Source organism: Schistocerca piceifrons, chromosome 11 (genome assembly GCF_021461385.2).
Source record: "Schistocerca piceifrons isolate TAMUIC-IGC-003096 chromosome 11, iqSchPice1.1, whole genome shotgun sequence".
NCBI classification, from domain to species: Eukaryota; Metazoa; Arthropoda; class Insecta; order Orthoptera; family Acrididae; genus Schistocerca; species Schistocerca piceifrons.
Genome location: NC_060148.1, coordinates 131,923,934 through 131,941,985, shown reverse-complemented (window position 1 = coordinate 131,941,985; position 18,052 = coordinate 131,923,934). Strand labels below are relative to the sequence as shown.

Here is an 18,052-nt window from a genome sequence, read left to right as displayed (position 1 = left end):
GATAACCGCGTAATGGGTCCGTTAGCGACTAGCAGATCCCGTTAATGAGGACAATTAATTGGTCGGCCGACCGCAAGCGGCTTTATCTTGTGTATAGCGCGGGGCATTAAACGCGGTCTGGTCCAATGGTGGGTAGTCTGACAGTATAGATTAGATAGCGGGCAAGGGTTCGCCATTGTGGCTGCCTGCACAGTACAATGGCGCAGGCTGTGTGTCTAAACAATGGCCGATACAACAGCTGGCTGCAAGAAGGGGGGGGGGGGGGATAGGAGAGTGGTGAAGGTGCAGACGTTACAGCAGCGCAGGCAACAGGCGAACGTTTTGGAACAGTCAACAACATTCCCACAAGTAGGTCTTTCACACCGTTAATGAAGCTATTTGCTGGATATGAAATAAATTTAAAACCGAAGGAGAAAACGCCAATTTCAAAACTTACACTGAAAATTCTATTAAGGTGCAAACCACATTAGGAGGTTCAAAAAATCCGATTTTTTTAATTGCATAAATCGTTAGCTTAACTATCCAAGAATGCGCTGTGAAAATTTCAAAGCGAAATTCGTATTCGTTTAGATTTTATGAGCATAGAACCGACTGCATATTGGGTATATGTATGTTACGTCGGTAAGAGAATGGGGACTCGACTCCGAATCATTCAAAAAACAAAACAAAAAAAACTAAAAAGCTTGGTGGAAAAGGGAAACTCAAAAACAGAGTCATTAGAGAAAAAGTTTAGCAGTGTTACGGAGTAGCGATTCGAAGACATATAGATAGTGTGGAAGACATGAAAAAAGGAGATACGAAACTTACTGGCAGACTAAAACTGTGTGCCGGACCGAGACTCGAACATGTATCAAAGTTAACGCCTACGTTGGAATTTCCTGGTATTTTCCGTCGATGCGTCATTAATTGATAATGTGTGTGTGTGTGTGTGTGTGTGTGTGTGTGTGTGTGTGTGTGTGTGTGTAAGGAAGCGAATATAAAGCTGCACGCAGGTGAAACGTAGCGCCTTCCGATTGGCGTTCCACTTCTGACTTTTCACTGGCCGCTTGGTTAGATCTGGGACGACGCACAGTCCGGCCAAATCTTAAAAAGCTGGCCAGAAGTCGAAAACGTTATAAATTCAGCTGAAAATTAGTACTCGGGGGTTGTCGAGGTCGCTGATTATGCACCCGAAGTCAAAATCTGAAATAAAAAAATGGCGGATTTACCAATCACTTTTATAGAGGAAATACAAAATATATCCATATGTTGTATAATACAACATACAATCGGTTGATTCAAAGTTCATAGATCGTCATCCGAAGAATAAATTGCTTCAAAATTTACATTGTCCAATAGCACGTTGCAATTTAGCAGACATGAAATTTTTCGTAACTGGACATACTAGGTCACTTTCTCATTCAAATGGCCTTTCAATATCGAAAAAATTTCCCCCTCTTGTCAGACCGCACGCTTCACCGACAACAGCGACAGATTCTGAAACTGAAAAATATATATGTGGCTATTTCCATATATAACCTCGTTACTACTATTCATTCCAAAATATTATTTGAAAAGGTGAGTATATTCACAAAAGTGAATTACGTATCACAGAAGTCGAAGTAGAATGAAAACCGCAGATAAATTCGAGAAAAAGAGCAACATCCGCTTCGTTGATGCACGAAATTCAGCAAAGTATGTATTACGTTGCAAGAATTCGTACCAGTGACAGTTGCAGCTAGATGGAATAAGTTTTAATTTTTTTCACTCAACAATAGTTCCATCTACAACTTCAGGGAAGTCTTCTGAACAGTGGTCATGACTGCCCGCAACATAACTGAATTGTGTGTCTGTAGCACGAACATTTCATTAATTTGCTGACTCGTTTCGGCCACTGGCCACATTCACCTTCACAAGCACTCGAAATGTGATGCTACAAAGGTATCTCATCAGTGCTCTTGCTACAAATTATCCACAGCAGATTGTTGATCTCTGCAGAACTTATTCGTATAAACTTCTCTCTTCGTGTTTAAAGTTTCCCGTTGTAATTTTCCGTTCATTTACGCATAAATGTTTCATTTATTGTAATGGCATGGACTATTATTATTATTATTATTATTATTATTATGTTAGACAGTGATTTTGCACGTACTTGCAGCTGTTGATTCCATTCTTAAGTATTAAAATCGATCGATTTTTAGAGTTTTGGCTCCCAATGGAATGTAGCATTGAAATAATTGCTCACTGCGCGACGCGTCTAGCTTGCTGAGGGCTTTCCCTTCAACTGTCCTACAATAGTAGGTATAGGGAGAGAGGCTAGGGGCGGCTCTGGCGACCGGAATTCGACCTTCCGACCCTTACACAACCTAAACCACGATTAGAAATTACCGGAACTTGAACTTTATTTTTCGGCTTTTGGCCAGCTTTTTGGAATTTGGCCCCAATGTGCGACGTCGTGGGGATAGTGCAAAACTCCTTGCTGTCGACACAGTAATTGCCTATCGTGACAACTACTGGCCCATTCCGCGAAGAAACGGAGTCGTCGGGACACAACCATGCAGTGTAATTATACAAACTCTTCTTGTAGTTTAGACCAGTATTACCTCCAGTAGATTATATAATGGTAAGACAGAGATTTAGGAACCAGGTTTTAAATTGTAAGACATTTCCAGGGGCAGATGTGGACTCTGACCACAATCTGTTGGTTATGAACGGTAGATTAAAACTGAAGAAACTGCAAAAAGGTTGGAAATTTAAGGAGATGGGACCTGGATAAACTGACTAAACCAGAGGTTTCAGGGAGAGCATAAGGGAACAATTGACAGGAATAGGAAAAAGAAATACAGTAGAAGAATAATGGGTAGCTCTGAGGGAAGGCAGCAGAGGATCAAGTAGGTAAAAAGACGAGGGCTAGTAGAAACCCTTGGGTAATAGAAGAAATATTGAATTTAGTTGATGAAAGGAGAAAATATAAAAATGCAGTAAATGAAGCAGGCAAAAAGGAATACAAACGTCTAAAAATGAGATCGACAGGAAGTGCAAAATGGCTGCGATGGCTAGAGGACAAATGTAAGGATGTAGAGGCTTATCTCACTAGAGGTAAGATAGATACTGCCTACAGGAAAATTAAAGAGACCTTTGGAGAAAGGAGAACCACTTGCATGAATATCAAGAGTTCAGATGGAAACCCAGTTCTAAGCAAAGAAGGGAAAGCAGAAAGGTGGAAGGAGTATATAGAGGGTCTATACAAGTGCGATGTACATGTGGGCTCTGTTATAGAAATGGAAGAGGATGTAGATGAAGATGAAGGCGAAATGGGAGATACGATACTGCGTGAAGAGTTTGACAGAGCAGTGAAAGACCTGAGTCAAAACAAGGCCCCGGGAGTAGACAACATTCCATTAGAACTACTGACGGCCTTGGGAGAGCCAGTCCTGACAAAACTCTACCATCTGGTGAGCAAGATGTATGAAACAGGCGAAATACCCTCAGACTTCAAGAAGAATATAGTAATTCCAATCCCAAAGAAAGCAGGTGTTGACAGATATGAAAATTACCGAACTATCAGTTTAATAAGTCACAGCTGCAAAATACTAACAGACGAATTGAAAAACTCGTAGAAGCCGACATCGGGGAAGATCAGTTTGGATTCCGTAGAAATATTGGAACACGTGAGGCAATACTGACCTTACCACTTATCTTAGAAGAAAGATTAAGGAAAGGCAAACCTACGTTTCTAGCATTTGTAGACTCAGAGAAAGCTTTTGACAATGTTGATTGGAATACTCTCTTTCAAATTCTGAAGGTGGCAGGGGTAAAATACAGGGAGCGAAAGGCTATTTACAATTTGTACAGAAACCAGATGGCAGTTATAAGAGTCGAGGGGCAAGAAAGGGAAGCAGTGGTTGGGAAGGGAGTGAGACAGGGTTGTAGCCTCTCCCCGATCTTATTCAATCTGTATATTGAGCAAGCAGTGAAGGAAACAAAAGAAAAATTCGGAGTAGGTATTAAAATTCATGGAGAAGAAATAAAAACTTTGAAGTTCGCCGGTGACATTGTAATTCTGTCAGGGACAGCAAAGGACTTGGAAGAGCAGTTGAACGGAATGCACAATATCTTGAAAGGAGGATATGAGATGAACATCAACAAAAGCGAAATGAGGATAATGGAATGTAGTGAAATTAAATCAGATTTTGCTGAGGGAATTAGATTAGGAAATGAGACGCTTAAAGTAGTAAAGGAGTTTTGCTATTTGGGGAGCAAAATAACAGACGATGGTCGAAGTAGAGAGGATATAAAATGTAGACTGGCAATGGCAAGGAAAGCGTTTCTGAAGAAGAGAAATTTTTAACATCGAGTATTGATTTAAACGGCAGGAAGTCGTTTCTGAAAGTATTTGTATGGAGTGTAGACATGTATGGAAGTGAAACATGGACGATAAATAGTTTGGACAAGAAGAGAATACAAGCCTTCGAAATGTGGTGCTACAGAAGAAAGCTGAAGATTAGATGGGTAAATCACACAACTAATGAGGAGGTATTGAATAGAATTGGGGATAACAGGAGTTTGTGGCACAACTTGACTAGAAGAAGGGATCGGTTGGTAGGACATGTTCTGAGGCATCGAGGGATCACCAATTTAGTATTGGAGGGCAGCGTGGAGGGTAAAAACCGTAGAGGGAGATCAAGAGATGAATACACTAAACAGACTCAGAAGGATGTAGGCTGCAGCAGGTACTGGGAGATGAAGAAGCTTGCACAGGATAGAGTAGCATGGAGAGCTGCATCAAACCAGTCTCAGGCCTGAAGACAACAACAACAACAACAACATGAATGTAACACTTTTCTTGACAGAAACTGTGTTTTCGACGGACGCTGTCATTCCAAACACCCTCACGCGATCCTTCACATGACACTAGCGTTATTTTCCACACACTAGGCTTTTTTTCCCCCCCTCCGTGAAGTAATCTAGCGGAAGCGTCGCCTGCTCACCTCAGCCGGCTGTCGTGCAGACCGAATTTCCGTCTGTTTGCTTGCCGGGCGCTAGAAAGCCGGAAAGAGGCGGCGGTGCTGTGGCCACAGTGTGAGCCCGCGGTTTCGCCCACCGCGTCGCGCTCCAGCAACTGGAAATCTGGAGGCGCTGGAGCGGCAATGCCCGCTGGCCGTCTAGCAGAGCGGCTGCCGCTGGGACTACGGTTGGATGTAACAGCCGGTAAGCCGTGAGTCTGCGCTTGCGAGTGGTACTAGGACTTTATATTTTTAAAAATACCGGAAATATGATATATAGATATTTAAAAAATTGATAATCGGCCCTCACAATATCACAAAATGGTTCAAATGGCTCTGAACACTATGGGACTTAACAGTTGTGGTCATCAGTCTCCTAGAACATAGAACCACTTAAACCTAACTAACCTAAGGACATCACACACATCCATGCCCGAGGCAGGATTCGAACCTGCGACCGTAGCAGTCACAATATCACAAAAATTATCTATAATTCGATGAAAACAATATCGAAGTATAATTTTTTGTACAGGTTCCGGAACTCTCGGAACCGAGGCGATGCAAATCTTTTTTTTTATGTCTGTAAAAGAAAGATTCCAGAGTGGGAATTCAATTCAGACCTAAAGATTTTCTATAATTAAATTCACTGGAGACATTGCTATCGACAGTGAAAGTACGATGACGTGCTGAAAGGTAATGTCTCCGAATTTATGTCAAAAAGAAATTTTAAATAAGTCTTTGCTAACATTTTATATCTTTATTCTTTATGTCTGCATATGTATTTCGCAGCACTCACCGTGGCAAATATATTTCTCACAACGAGAGAAGTACGACCCGTGGTCTAGGGGTAGCGTCTTCGGTCCCGGGTTCGATCCCCGCCACTGCCTAAATTTTGACAAATAGTCAGTATTGGCGGCCGAAGACTTCCGGCATAAGAAGTCAGCCTCATTCTGCCAACGGCCTTGTCAAAGAGGGCGGAGGAGCGGATAGAGGTTCAGGGCACTCTTGTCCTAGGAGTGGGAAATTGCCCCTAAAGGCGGACATGAGGATGCAGAAGGCAATGGAAACCACTGCATTAAAGATTCGTGTATCCACAGGACAAGTGGCCTGTATTTGAGGAAGTGTCATGATGATCTCTCCATTGGCAAACATTCCGGAATAGTCCCCCATTCGGATCTCCGGGAGGGGACTGCCAAGGGGGAGGTTACCATGAGAAAAAGATTGAATAATCAACGAAAGGATAACGTTCTACGAGTCGGAGCGTGGAATGTCAGAAGCTTGGACGTGGTAGGGAAACTAGAAAATCTGAAAAGGGAAATGAAAAGGGAAATGCAAAGGCTCAATCTAGATATAGTAGGGGTCAGTGAAGTGGAAGGAAGACAAGGATTTCTGGTCAGATGAGTCTCTGGTAATATCAACAGCAGCAGAAAATGGTATAACAGGTGTAGGATTCGTTAGGAATAGGGAGGTAGGGCAGAAGGTGTGTTACTGTGAACAGTTCAGTGACCGGGTTGTTATAATCAGAATCGACAGCAGACCAACACCGATAACGACAGTTCAGGTATACATGCAGACGTCGCAAGCTGAAGATGAACAGATAGAGAAAGTGTATGAGGATATTGAAAGGGTAATGAAGTATGTAAAGGGGGACGAAAATCTAATAGTCATGGGCGACTGGAATGCGGTTGTAGGGGAAGGAGTAGAAGAACAGGTTACAGGAGAATATGGGCTTGGGACGAGGAATGAAAGAGGAGAAAGACTAATTGAGTTCTGTAACAAGTTTCAGCTAGTAATAGTGAATACCCTGTTCAAGAATCACAAGAGGAGGAGGTATACTTGGAAAAGGCCGGGAGATACGGGAAGATTTCAATTAGATTACATCATGGTCAGACAGAGATTCCGAAATCAGATACTGGATTGTAAGGCGTACCCAGGAGCAGATACGTGATGGCTGGGTGTTGTGTGATGTCCTTAGGTTAGTTAGGTTTAAGTAGTTCTAAGTTCTAGGGGACTGATGACCATAGATGTTAAGTCCCATAGTGCTCAGAGCCATTTGAACCAGGAGCAGATACAGACTCAGATCACAATATAGTAGTGATGAAGAGTAGGCTGAAGTTCAAGACATTAGTCAGGAAGAATCAATACGCAAAGAAGTGGGATACGGAAGTACTAAGGAATAACGAAATACGTTTGAAGTTCTCTAACGCTATAGATACAGCAATAAGGAATAACGCAGTAGGCAGTGCAGTTGAAGAGGAATGGACATCTCTAACAAGGGCAATCACAGACGTTGGGAAGGAAAACATAGGTACAAAGAAGGTAGCTGCGAAGAAACCATGGGTAACAGAAGAAATACTTCGGTTGATTGATGAAACGAAGAAGTACAAACATGTTCTGGGAAAATCAGAAATACAAGTCGCTGAGGAATGAAATAAATAGGAAGTGCAGGGAAGCTAAGACGAAATGGCTGCAGGAAAAATGTGAAGACATCGAAAAAGATATGATTGTCGGAAGGACAGACTCAGCATACAGGAAAGTCAATACAACCTTTGGTGACATTAAAAGCAACGGTGGTAACATTAAGAGTGCAACGGGAATTCCACTGTTAAATGCAGAGGAGAGAGCAGATAGGTGGAAAGAATACACTGAAAGCCTCTATGAGGGTGAAGATTTGTCTGATGTGATAGAAGAAGAAACAGGAGTCGATTTAGAAGAGATAGGGGATCCAGTATTAGAATCGGAATTTAAAAGAGCTTTGGAGGACTTACGGTCAAATAAGGCAGAAGGGATAGGTAACATTCCATCAGAATTTCTAAAATCATTGGGGGAAGTGGCAACAAAACGACTATTCACGTTGGTGTGTAGAATATATGAGTCTGGCGATATACCATCGGACTTTCGGAAATGCATCATCCACACAATTCGGAAGACGGCAAGAGCTGACAAGTGCGAGAATTATCGCACAATCAGCTTAACAGCTCATGCATCGAAGCTGCTTACAAGAATAATATACAGAAGAATGGAAAAGAAAATTGAGAATGCGCTAGGTGACAATCAGTTTGGCTTTAGGAAAAGTAAAGGGACGAGAGAGGCAATTCTGACGTTACGGCTAATAATGGAAGCAAGGCTAAAGAGAAATCAAGACACTTTCATAGGATTTGTCGACCTGGAAAAAGCGTTCGACAATATAAAATGATCCAAGCTGTTCGAGATTCTGAAAAAAGTAGGGGTAAGCTGTAGGGAGAGACGGGTCATATACAGTATGTACAACAACCAAGAGGGAATAATAAGAGTGGACGATCAAGAACGAAGTGCTCGTATTAAGAAGGGTGTAAGACAAGGCTGTAGCCTTTCGCCCCTACTCTTCAATCTGTACATCGAGGAAGCAGTGATGGAAATAAAAGAAAGGTTCAGGAGTGGAATTAAAATACAAGGTGAAAGGATATCAATGATACGATTCGCTGATGACATTGCTATCCTGAGTGAAAGTGAAGAAGAATTAAATGATCTGCTGAACGGAATGAACAGTACGGTTTGAGAGTAAATCGGAGAAAGACGAAGGTAATGAGAAGTAGTAGAAATGAGAACAGCGAGAAACTTATCAGGATTGATGATCACGAAGTCAATGAAGTTAAGGAGTTCTGCTACCTAGCCAGTAAAATAACCAATGACGGACGGAGCAAGGAGGACATCAAAAGCAGACTCGCTATGGCAAAAAAGGCGTTTCTGGCCAAGAGAAGTCTACTAATATCAAATACCGGCCTTATTTTGAGGAAGAAATTTCTGAGGATGTACGTCTGGTGTACAGCATTGTATGGTAGTGAAACATGGACTGTGGGAAAACCGGAACAGAAGAGAATCGAAGCATTTGAGATGTGGTGCTATAGACGAATGTTGAAAATTAGGTGGACTGATAAGGTAAGGAATGAGGAGGTTCTACGCAGAATCGGAGAGGAAAGGAATATGTGGAAAACACTGATAAGGAGAAGGGACAGGATGATAGGACATCTGCTAAGACATGAGAGAATGACTTCAATGGTACTAGAGGGAGCTGGAATACGTCAAGCAAATAATTGAGGACGTAGGTTGCAAGTGCTACTCTGAGATGAAGAGGTCAGCGCAGGAAAGGAATTCGTGGCGGGCAGCATCAAACCAGTCAGTAGACTGATGACCAAAAAAAACGAGAGACCAGTTTGTTGATACTGTCACTGTAGGATGTCTGACGTTGTTGACGAAGCCAGACCTCACCTCTGCTTCCACCGCTTCATCGCTATCAGACTGAAGTCGTCGAAGGCGTTTCTTTAAGTTTTGGAAACAGATGAAAATCGGATGGCGGCATGTCTGGACTGTGTATGGAGGATGATCGATGGCAGTCAACCCAACGCGCCGGACTATTGGAGGTGTCCCGGGCGCTTGTGTGTGGTCTGGCATTGTCATGCTGAAGGACAGGTGCTCCACGTGTGGACAAACTCTTCTAATTCGCATACTGATTATAGCACACTGTTTCTCACGCACACACACAGTTACATGCTACAATCCGGAGCCTTCTAGCGGCAGAGAGCAGCAAATGCGTAGAGATAAAGATGTAGAATGTTAGTAACGTTAGTTTTATTTAAAAAGCTTTACGAGTTTTTTCAAGATTTTAAACATGGCTGCAACAGCAACTGTTGAAATTCTTTACGATAAAGGATGACAGCCAAAACGTATTTTTGATGTTTGCTGTTTGTGATTTTCGATGTGTATGTGCGGTTAATTGACTAGTATGTTTTTGTTCACAACGACAGATGGTTTCGTTTTAATGTAACATTTTTGTTGTTTTCGCTAGTATGTATTTCACCGCCTACGTTACGCGAGATTCTCGTGCATTACACTAGTGCCCTCTCTCGTTAGATGTGTTCCATAGCACAAGCTTCATCTGTGTGATACTAGGACACAGGTAAATTGGTTCTATATTTTCTATTTAACATTGATGTTTTTAAATGGTCTGATATGTTTTATTTATTAAGACAGAAGGTTTGAATTAGCACAACTTTTCATAATTTTTGATGCGCTTATTTAGGTATCCATGGATTTTAATATGCGCGAGTGTCTGGCACATACCACAAGTGCCCTATCTCGGCGAAACCATCTGCCCTAGTGCTTTCACACTCTCGTCTCGATAGTTCATAGGCGAAGTACTGGTGCTAAACTGTTCGCATTGACCCTGTGCCCATAGTCATGTTTGTACAAATGGAGAAGATGTCTTAATTATTGACGACGCCTTTGCCACAACTGTTTTATTAATCTCCATTGCATGATGTAATTTTAGTAAGTAACTAAAAGATTTTGTGCCTGTATTACTCTGGTAATTTCACTGTTACTTAAGCTCTTGTTTCTCACTTCCGATGCTAAGGTTTTTTTAATGAAAGCGTCTTCCTGTTCGTGATTTTTTACTTCTGATGAAGGTATATTTATATATACCGAAACCTTGGTCGAGAATTTTAATAAATTTTTATCCTGCAACTGTTTTGGCTGTCATCCTTTGTCGTTTACGAGTTTTCACACAGAAAATCCTGAGGCATTACGTTTCAGCACACCCAGCCAGTAAAGGACGTACAGAGACGAATGAACAGTCTAATTACTACTGAAAATATGGCCTGAGTGTAAACCGGATAGCATTGAAATTAATGAGGCTGACATCAGCGAAAAACTTATCAAAAACTTGGGCAACACGAAACAACGGTTAAGAATTCTCCTACATTCTATGCATAACAGCACAGGATGGACCAACAGAGAACGACATCCGAAACAATCACGGACAGGCGAACAGCGAAGTCCTGTCGAGGTCTCCTAGTATCAAAATCAGCGTCTTACTTTTTTCCTAGTTATAGTATAACATTGATAGCGACGCAAGACAGCCTTTCCATCTTTCATTTTTGAAGTAAGTATAAAACGAGTTTCGACTACGAAAGGGTTGGCTCAATAGGTGGCACAAAAATATTGAATGACAATGTTCAATGTTTTTATATTGAAACAGTGTGTACAGGCATTAAAATTTCGCTATGTTCATGCCCTATATAAAAAGTAACCACAAGCTTGCCTCGTGTTTCTGAAAAATATACCTGCTTGAATGCACCATCGACCAGAACAAGTACTTCAAATGAAACAATAACTCACAACAATAACCTGGAAATAAATTTTAAAAATATGTATGATCTGTACATAGGCGTAGTTTCCAGACCGAACACTGGTTTGATGCAGCTCTCCGTGCTACTCTACCCTGTGCAAGCCGCTTCGTCGCTCTGAACAACTACATACTGTATCCATCTCTTGGACTATCTCTACAGTGCTCACCGCCACACCTTCCTTCCATTAACGAATTGACAGTTCCTTGACATCTGAGAAACTGACCTTATCGACGACCCCCTCTTTTAGTCAAACCGCAACATAATTTTGTTTTATCTCACTTCGATTCAGTGCGCCCTGATTGGTTCCTCTATCCAAACACCTAATCCTCAGCACTCTTTTGTAACATCGCATTCCAAATTTTATTTTCTTCTTGTCTGGACTGTTTATCACCTACATTTCACGTCCGTTCTTTGCTACATTCCGTACAAATAACTTCAGGAAATCATTTATCACTTCAGTTTACATTTCAAATTAACAGATTCCTCTTTCTTCCGAAACGCTTCTCCCACTATTGCCCATTTCTGTTTTATATCCCCTTTGTTTCAGCCATTGTCATTTTTATGACTAACCAGCGAAAATCGTCTACTTCCAGTGTCTCATATTTCATAATCCAACTGCATCAGTAAGGCCTGATCTTATTCAACTATACCCCACTATCCCAGTTTTCAGGTTCATCGTTCGACTGTAAATACGGTAGTCTGATTTCTCTTCGAGTTGTACGTTATCTCTCCTTCCTAGTAACTTTAAAATTTCATGTAGTGTATTGCATTCAACACTATGAAAAGCTGTCTTTTGTAAGTAGAAATGCTGTAAGGTAAGTCATATGTCAATACTGACTCACGTGGCCATGATCATTGCAGCTTGTACAGAGAGGGGAATGTGGATCATACACTGCTTGGAGAATTTCAGTTGCTTTAAACACCGCTTCTTTCACAGGTTCCCTACACCTTTTTCTGGGCGTCACCTGCCTTTACTAAATTAGGATATTTCATCATTAGATCTTTCCCATACCCCCCTGCAAGTTTTACAGGTCATGTATTAGAAAAGGTCCAACTGTGAGCATACCCAACTTGCAAGAACTCGTTCGTTTAGGAATGTTACTGGCCTCAGACAACTGCGGTGTCACCATTATTGTTGACAATGGCGATTGACGAGATTGCGAAAGACACAAAAGAAGCTTATAGAGAAAGAGAGATTAAGTTGTTGCTATTTCCAGACAATGTTCTGTGAGAAATTAACAGCAAACATATTAAATTAAAAACTGAGATGTATGCCATGGCGTGCAGTGTGGAGTAAAGCAAATCTGTGGTGATAATTAGAGGGGTCAGAGAAAAGAAAGGAGAAATATTGAAGGGCAAGAAATTGAATGGTGGATAAGTTCTATTAGGAAGTGATGGTGACTAAGGGTTTGTGGTGAGCTCAACAGCGCGGTCATGAACGGCTGTACGAAGATCCAATTTTTACATAGTCCATTTTCTTTGCACAATCCAATCTAGTCAGTCTCACAAATGATGATGAAATGATAAGGGCAACACAAACACGTAGTCACCAAACGAAGAAAATCCGCAACCCGGCCAGGAATCGAACACGGAACACTGTGAACTAGGACGGGAGACTGCAGAATGCAGGGATGGATGTAGACATTAAAACAGGAGTGCAACAAAGAAGTACATTTTACCGGTGCGTCAAAGGAAGGGAGGTGTGCCAGTGAAGTGTAAGAAAGTGGTGTACAAAACGCACTTATGTACTTTACACCCATGCTGACATATGCATTGGCAATCCTGGACAATGACAAGAAGAGGGGACAGTAGAATCTAAGCCAGTGAAATGAAATAGCTAGTAAGTATGTATATATATATATATATATATATATATATATATATATATATAGGTTAGGTAGGAAATTGGAGCAGAAAAGTTGAATGACTAAACGGAGAAAAGTAGGTTAGAAGGTGGGTTGGACTTGCACAAGAGAATGGAAGGTCGAGTACTACCAAAACGAACAACAGAGTACAACAGAGAAACCCAGAGCAAAACAGAATAAGTCGATAAACACCAGTATAAAATGGAATCTGGACTGGAAGAAAATAGCTACAGAACAAGACAGGTAAAAAGTCGGGGGAAAGTGAAGAAGCGCCCTGAATGTCCCAACCCAGTCAAATGTAAGTAAAGGGGAATGAAGACTGTGGCGAGGGGGGTGTGGTGTGTGTGGGTGGAATGAGGGGGGGGGTGAGGAGATGAGGGGGGCGATAGCAAATCGCCGCATCAGTTACGGACTGTTAGCGCCCTCTGCTGTTTTACGAACGGCAGTTTCAAGCTGGCCTATAGACAGTGCGGAGGTAATTTCCCGGAAGGCGCGCTGACGCCTCATAAAAAGCGTTTTACGCCACATTGACGGCCAGGTGTCGTCAAATAGCGAGGAGGAGGATTGCGAAGCCGGCAGTATCCATTGTGCCCGAGCGCTGCTGCCGACGATGACGGCACGACTTACTGCCGAAACGTCACCCCCCCAGTGGCCGTCTTAGTTGTGGCAGGGCGCTCCCAGCATAGGCTGCGCAGCAAGTAGCGGCAACGCCCCACTCTCAACCGCAACCACCACCACCAATCTTAACATCTCACGTCTTTGCAAAATTTTTCATTCGGCAGCGAAGTGCGCGCTGGACTCAAACTTCGTGGCAGATTAAACTTTAGCGCCCGACCGGGACTAGAACCCGGATCCTCTGCCTGTCGACAGCAAAGCTCTTCCCTACTGAGCTACCCGGCACGACTCATCACCCGCCCTCGCAGCATTCTGGCCGTACGTCCTCTCCTAATTTCCATACTTCACAGAAGTTTTCCATCCGCCTTGCAGGACTAGCACTTGTGGAAAAATGTTTCTGAGGCACAGCTTCGCCACTGTCTAGACTCTGGAGCACATTATGGAGATTCAGTTCTTTCCTGTGTTGCGCTGGAAGTTTGGAAGGTACAAGAGAGGTAAGGGAGCAAGTATAGCTGCGAGGACCGTGAGTCGTGACGAGGTAACTTCCTGTGTTATCAGAAGTGCTGTAATACCAAGAGAAACTGGGAGACCTGCGTAACATCGTGTAGATCCCCCGCGAGCACACGGAAGTGCCGCAACACAACGTGGCATGGACTCGGCTGATGTCTCGAGTAGTGCTGGAGGGAAATGACACCGTGGATCCTGCAGGACTGTACATAAATCCGTAAGAGGGGGTGACCAGCACGTTGGACGGCATCCCACATATTTTGCAAAAACCGACAATGCCTGATGGGATACCGCAATCATTGGTTATACGAAGGCAGTTCAATAAGTAATGCAACATTTTTTTTCTGAAACGGGTTGTTTTATTCAGCATTGAAATACACCAGGTTATTCCCCAATCTTTTAGCTACACAACACTATTTTTCAACGTAATCTCCATTCAATGCTATGGCCTTACGCCACCTTGAAATGAGGGCCTGTATGCCTGCACGGTACCATTTCACTGGTCGATGCCGGAGCCAACGTCGTACTGCATCAATAACTTCATCATCCGCGTAGTGCCTCCCACGGATTGCGTCCTTCATTGGGCCAAACATATGGAAATCCGACGGTGCGAGATCGGGGCTGTAGGGTGCATGAGGAAGAACAGTTCACTGAAGTTTTGTGAGCTCCTCTCGGGTGCGAAGACTTGTGTGAGGTCTTGCGTTGTCATGAAGAAGTAGTTCGTTCAGATTTTTGTGCCTACGAACACGCTGAAATCGTTTCTCCAATTTCTGAAGAGTAGCACAATACACTTCAGAGTTGATCGTTTGACCATGGGGAAGGACATCGAACAGAATAACCCCTTCAGCGTCCCAGAAGACTGTAACCATGACTTTACCGGCTGAGGGTATGGCTTTAAACTTTTTCTTGGTAGGGGAGTGGGTGTGGCGCCACTGCATTGATTGCCGTTTTGTTTCAGGTTCGAAGTGATGAACCCATGCTTCATCGCCTGTAACAATCTTTGACAAGAAATTGTCACCCTCAGGCACATGACGAGCAAGCAATTCCGCACAGATGGTTCTCCTTTGCTCTTTCGGTTAGACAACGAGGGACCCAGCGGGAACAAACCTTTGGATACCCCAACTGGTGAACAATTGTGACAGCACTACCAACAGAGATGTCAAGTTGAGCACTGAGTTGTTTGATGGTGATCCGCCGATCATCTCGAACGAGTGTGTTCGCACGCTCCGCCATTGCAGGAGTCACAGCTGTGCACGGCCGGCCCGCACGCGGGAGATCAGACAGTCTTGCTTGACCTTGCGGCGATGGTGACACACGCTTTGCCCAACGACTCACCGTGCATTTGTCCACTGCCAGATCACCGTAGACGTTCTGCAAGCGCCTATGCATATCTGAGATGCCCTGGTTTTCCGCCAAAAGAAACTCGATCACTGCCCGTTGTTTGCAACGCACATCCGTTACAGACGCCATTTTAACAGCTCCGTACAGCGCTGCCACCTGTCGGAAGTCAGTGAAACTAAACGAGACGAAGCGGGAATGTTTGAAAATATTCCACAAGAAATTTCCGGTTTTTTCAACCAAAATTGGCCGAGAAAAAAAATGTGTTGCATTACTTATTGAACTGCCCTCGTACAATGTTACTTATAATCCGACTTGAAAGCAATAATGTTTATTCACATGAGCTGTTTCGGTACCTCTAGATGTGACGCAGCATGTTAAGGTTGGTGTGTGTGGTCGGGTTACTCCTGTACCCGAATCTGAAGATGGTTCTAGATGAACCGAAACCGGTCATGTGGATAAACATTTTTCCAATCAAGACGGATTATAAGTAGCATCCCAGATATTCATGTCATGTCTGGGGAGTTTGGTGGCCAGCGGAAGTGTTTAAACTCAGAAGTGTGTTTCTGGAGCTACTCTAGTAATTCTGAATGTGGGATGTCCCATTGTCCAGTTGGAAGTCAGTCTGAGAATGGACATGAATCGATGGAAGTTATCCGACGGGATGCTTACGTACCTGTCACCTGTCAGAGTCGTCTGTAGACGTATCAGGGGTCCCATATCACTCCAACTGCACACACCCCACAGCGCTACAGAGCCTCCACCAGCTTGAACAGTTCCCTGCTGATATGCAGGGTCCATGGATTCACCAGGTTGTCTCCATACCCGTACACGTCCATCTGCTCGATACAATTTGAAACGAGACTCGTCCGACCAGGCAATACGTTCCCAGTAATCAAGAGTCGTATGACGGAGTTGACCGGCCCAGGCGAGGTGTAAAGCTTCGTGCCATCCAGCCTTCAAGGGTACACGAGTGGGCCTTTGGCTCCAGAAGCCCATATCGATCATGTTTCTTTGAATGGTTTGCAGAGATCATGTTTCTTTGAATGGTTTGCAGAGATCATGTTTCTTTGAATGGTTTGCAGGCTGACACTTGGTGGTGGTGGTGGTGGTGGTGGTGGTGGTGGTGGTGGCGGTGGCGGCAAGCCATTTCTGATATCCGTGTTTCCAAACAGCGTGACTATTTTGTCTGAAATGACCCCAGCATATAATAGGTTCGAATAGCTCTGAGCACTATGGGACTTAACATCTGAGGGCATGTCCCCTAGACTTAAAACTACTTAAACCTACTCTTGAGTTTCTCCCGGCATATTTGATAATCAAAATATCCACGGGTATGCTGCCGGTCTATTGTGTCCAAGGGGCACCATATTTCGGCGATCATACATGTCGCCATCATCAGGTGAACTGACGGACTGAGCTCCTGTGAACGTGCCGGCACGGAGATCCGTACGCTATGGCCGCTCAGAGGGAACTGGGTTCGGTCGCGGCGGCGGCCGATTTAAATACCCTCCGCCCGCGGCGCGCTCACTCCGCCGTCCGCGCCCCGCACCACGGTCGCGCGGTGGAACAGATTGCGACGGCGTCTGAGATGACGTCGGTGTGATGGCTCTGTCCGCCGTGGTCGTCACAACTATACGTTTGCTCGATTTGCGATCAGGTTAATCAAGAGTAAATCGAGCAAACGTATAGTTGTGACGACCACGGCGGACAGAGCCATCACACCGACGTCATCTCAGACGCCGTCGCAATCTGTTCCACCGCGCGACCGTGGCGCGGGGCGCGGACGGCGGAGTGAGCGCGCCGCGGGCGGAGGGTATTTAAATCGGCCGCCGCCGCAACTGAACCCAGTTCCCTCTGTGCATCCATAGCGTACGGATCTCCGTGCCGGCACGTTCACAGGAGCTCAGTCCGTCAGTTCACCTGATGATGGCGACATGTATGATCGCCGAAATATTGTGCCCCTTGGACACAATAGACCGGCATCATACCCGTGGATATTTTGATTACTTAAACCTAACTAACCTAAGGTCATCACACACAAACATGCCCGAGGCAGGATTCGAACCTGCGACCGTAGCAGCACCACTGTTCCGGACTGAAGCACCGAGAACCGCTCGGCCACAACGGCCGGCCATCATATAATAGGGGGTAGTAGTAGCTTCATTCATCTGTAGATCTCTTTTTACGAGGATATACGGCATGTGTAAGTACTTACAAGTTTAGACCAATGTAAAATATGCTAATTCATATACACATACATTTCGTTTATATAACGGAAGATGCGTGTTTTCACGATGACATTCATTCTACTGAAGTCTAATACTGGCCCAAGGCCGAAAGCTAAATTGTTGAATAAAACCTGGTGTACAGTCGAATGGAGGTTGTATTTTTCAAAAAGCTGAGGATTTTATAGTCCACCGCGGCAAGATTACTGCTAACAACGTAGTGTCACAGGTGGAGATGGTTCGCACACTGATCACGGTTTGTAAACTGGAGCGTGAGCATGACAGGCAGTTAACAAACGTTACCACCTCATATCGAAATTAAAATTGTTTCTTTTTCAGTAGTTTAT

The 18,052-nt window shown here is 43.8% G+C and overlaps 1 protein-coding gene across 1 annotated transcript in view; it reads left to right on the top strand.

Moving 5' to 3' along the window:
* The window catches only part of LOC124719796 (one cut domain family member 3-like), a 130,272-nt gene extending 113,571 nt beyond the window's left edge, over positions 1-16,701 (top strand). Inside the window, exons 3-4 of the mRNA XM_047244991.1 lie at positions 5,026-5,197; positions 16,563-16,701. Of these exons, the coding sequence (XP_047100947.1) occupies positions 5,026-5,197; positions 16,563-16,701 (311 nt within the window). The remainder of the gene's footprint in view (positions 1-5,025; positions 5,198-16,562) is intronic.
* The last annotated feature ends 1,351 nt before the right edge of the window (positions 16,702-18,052 follow it).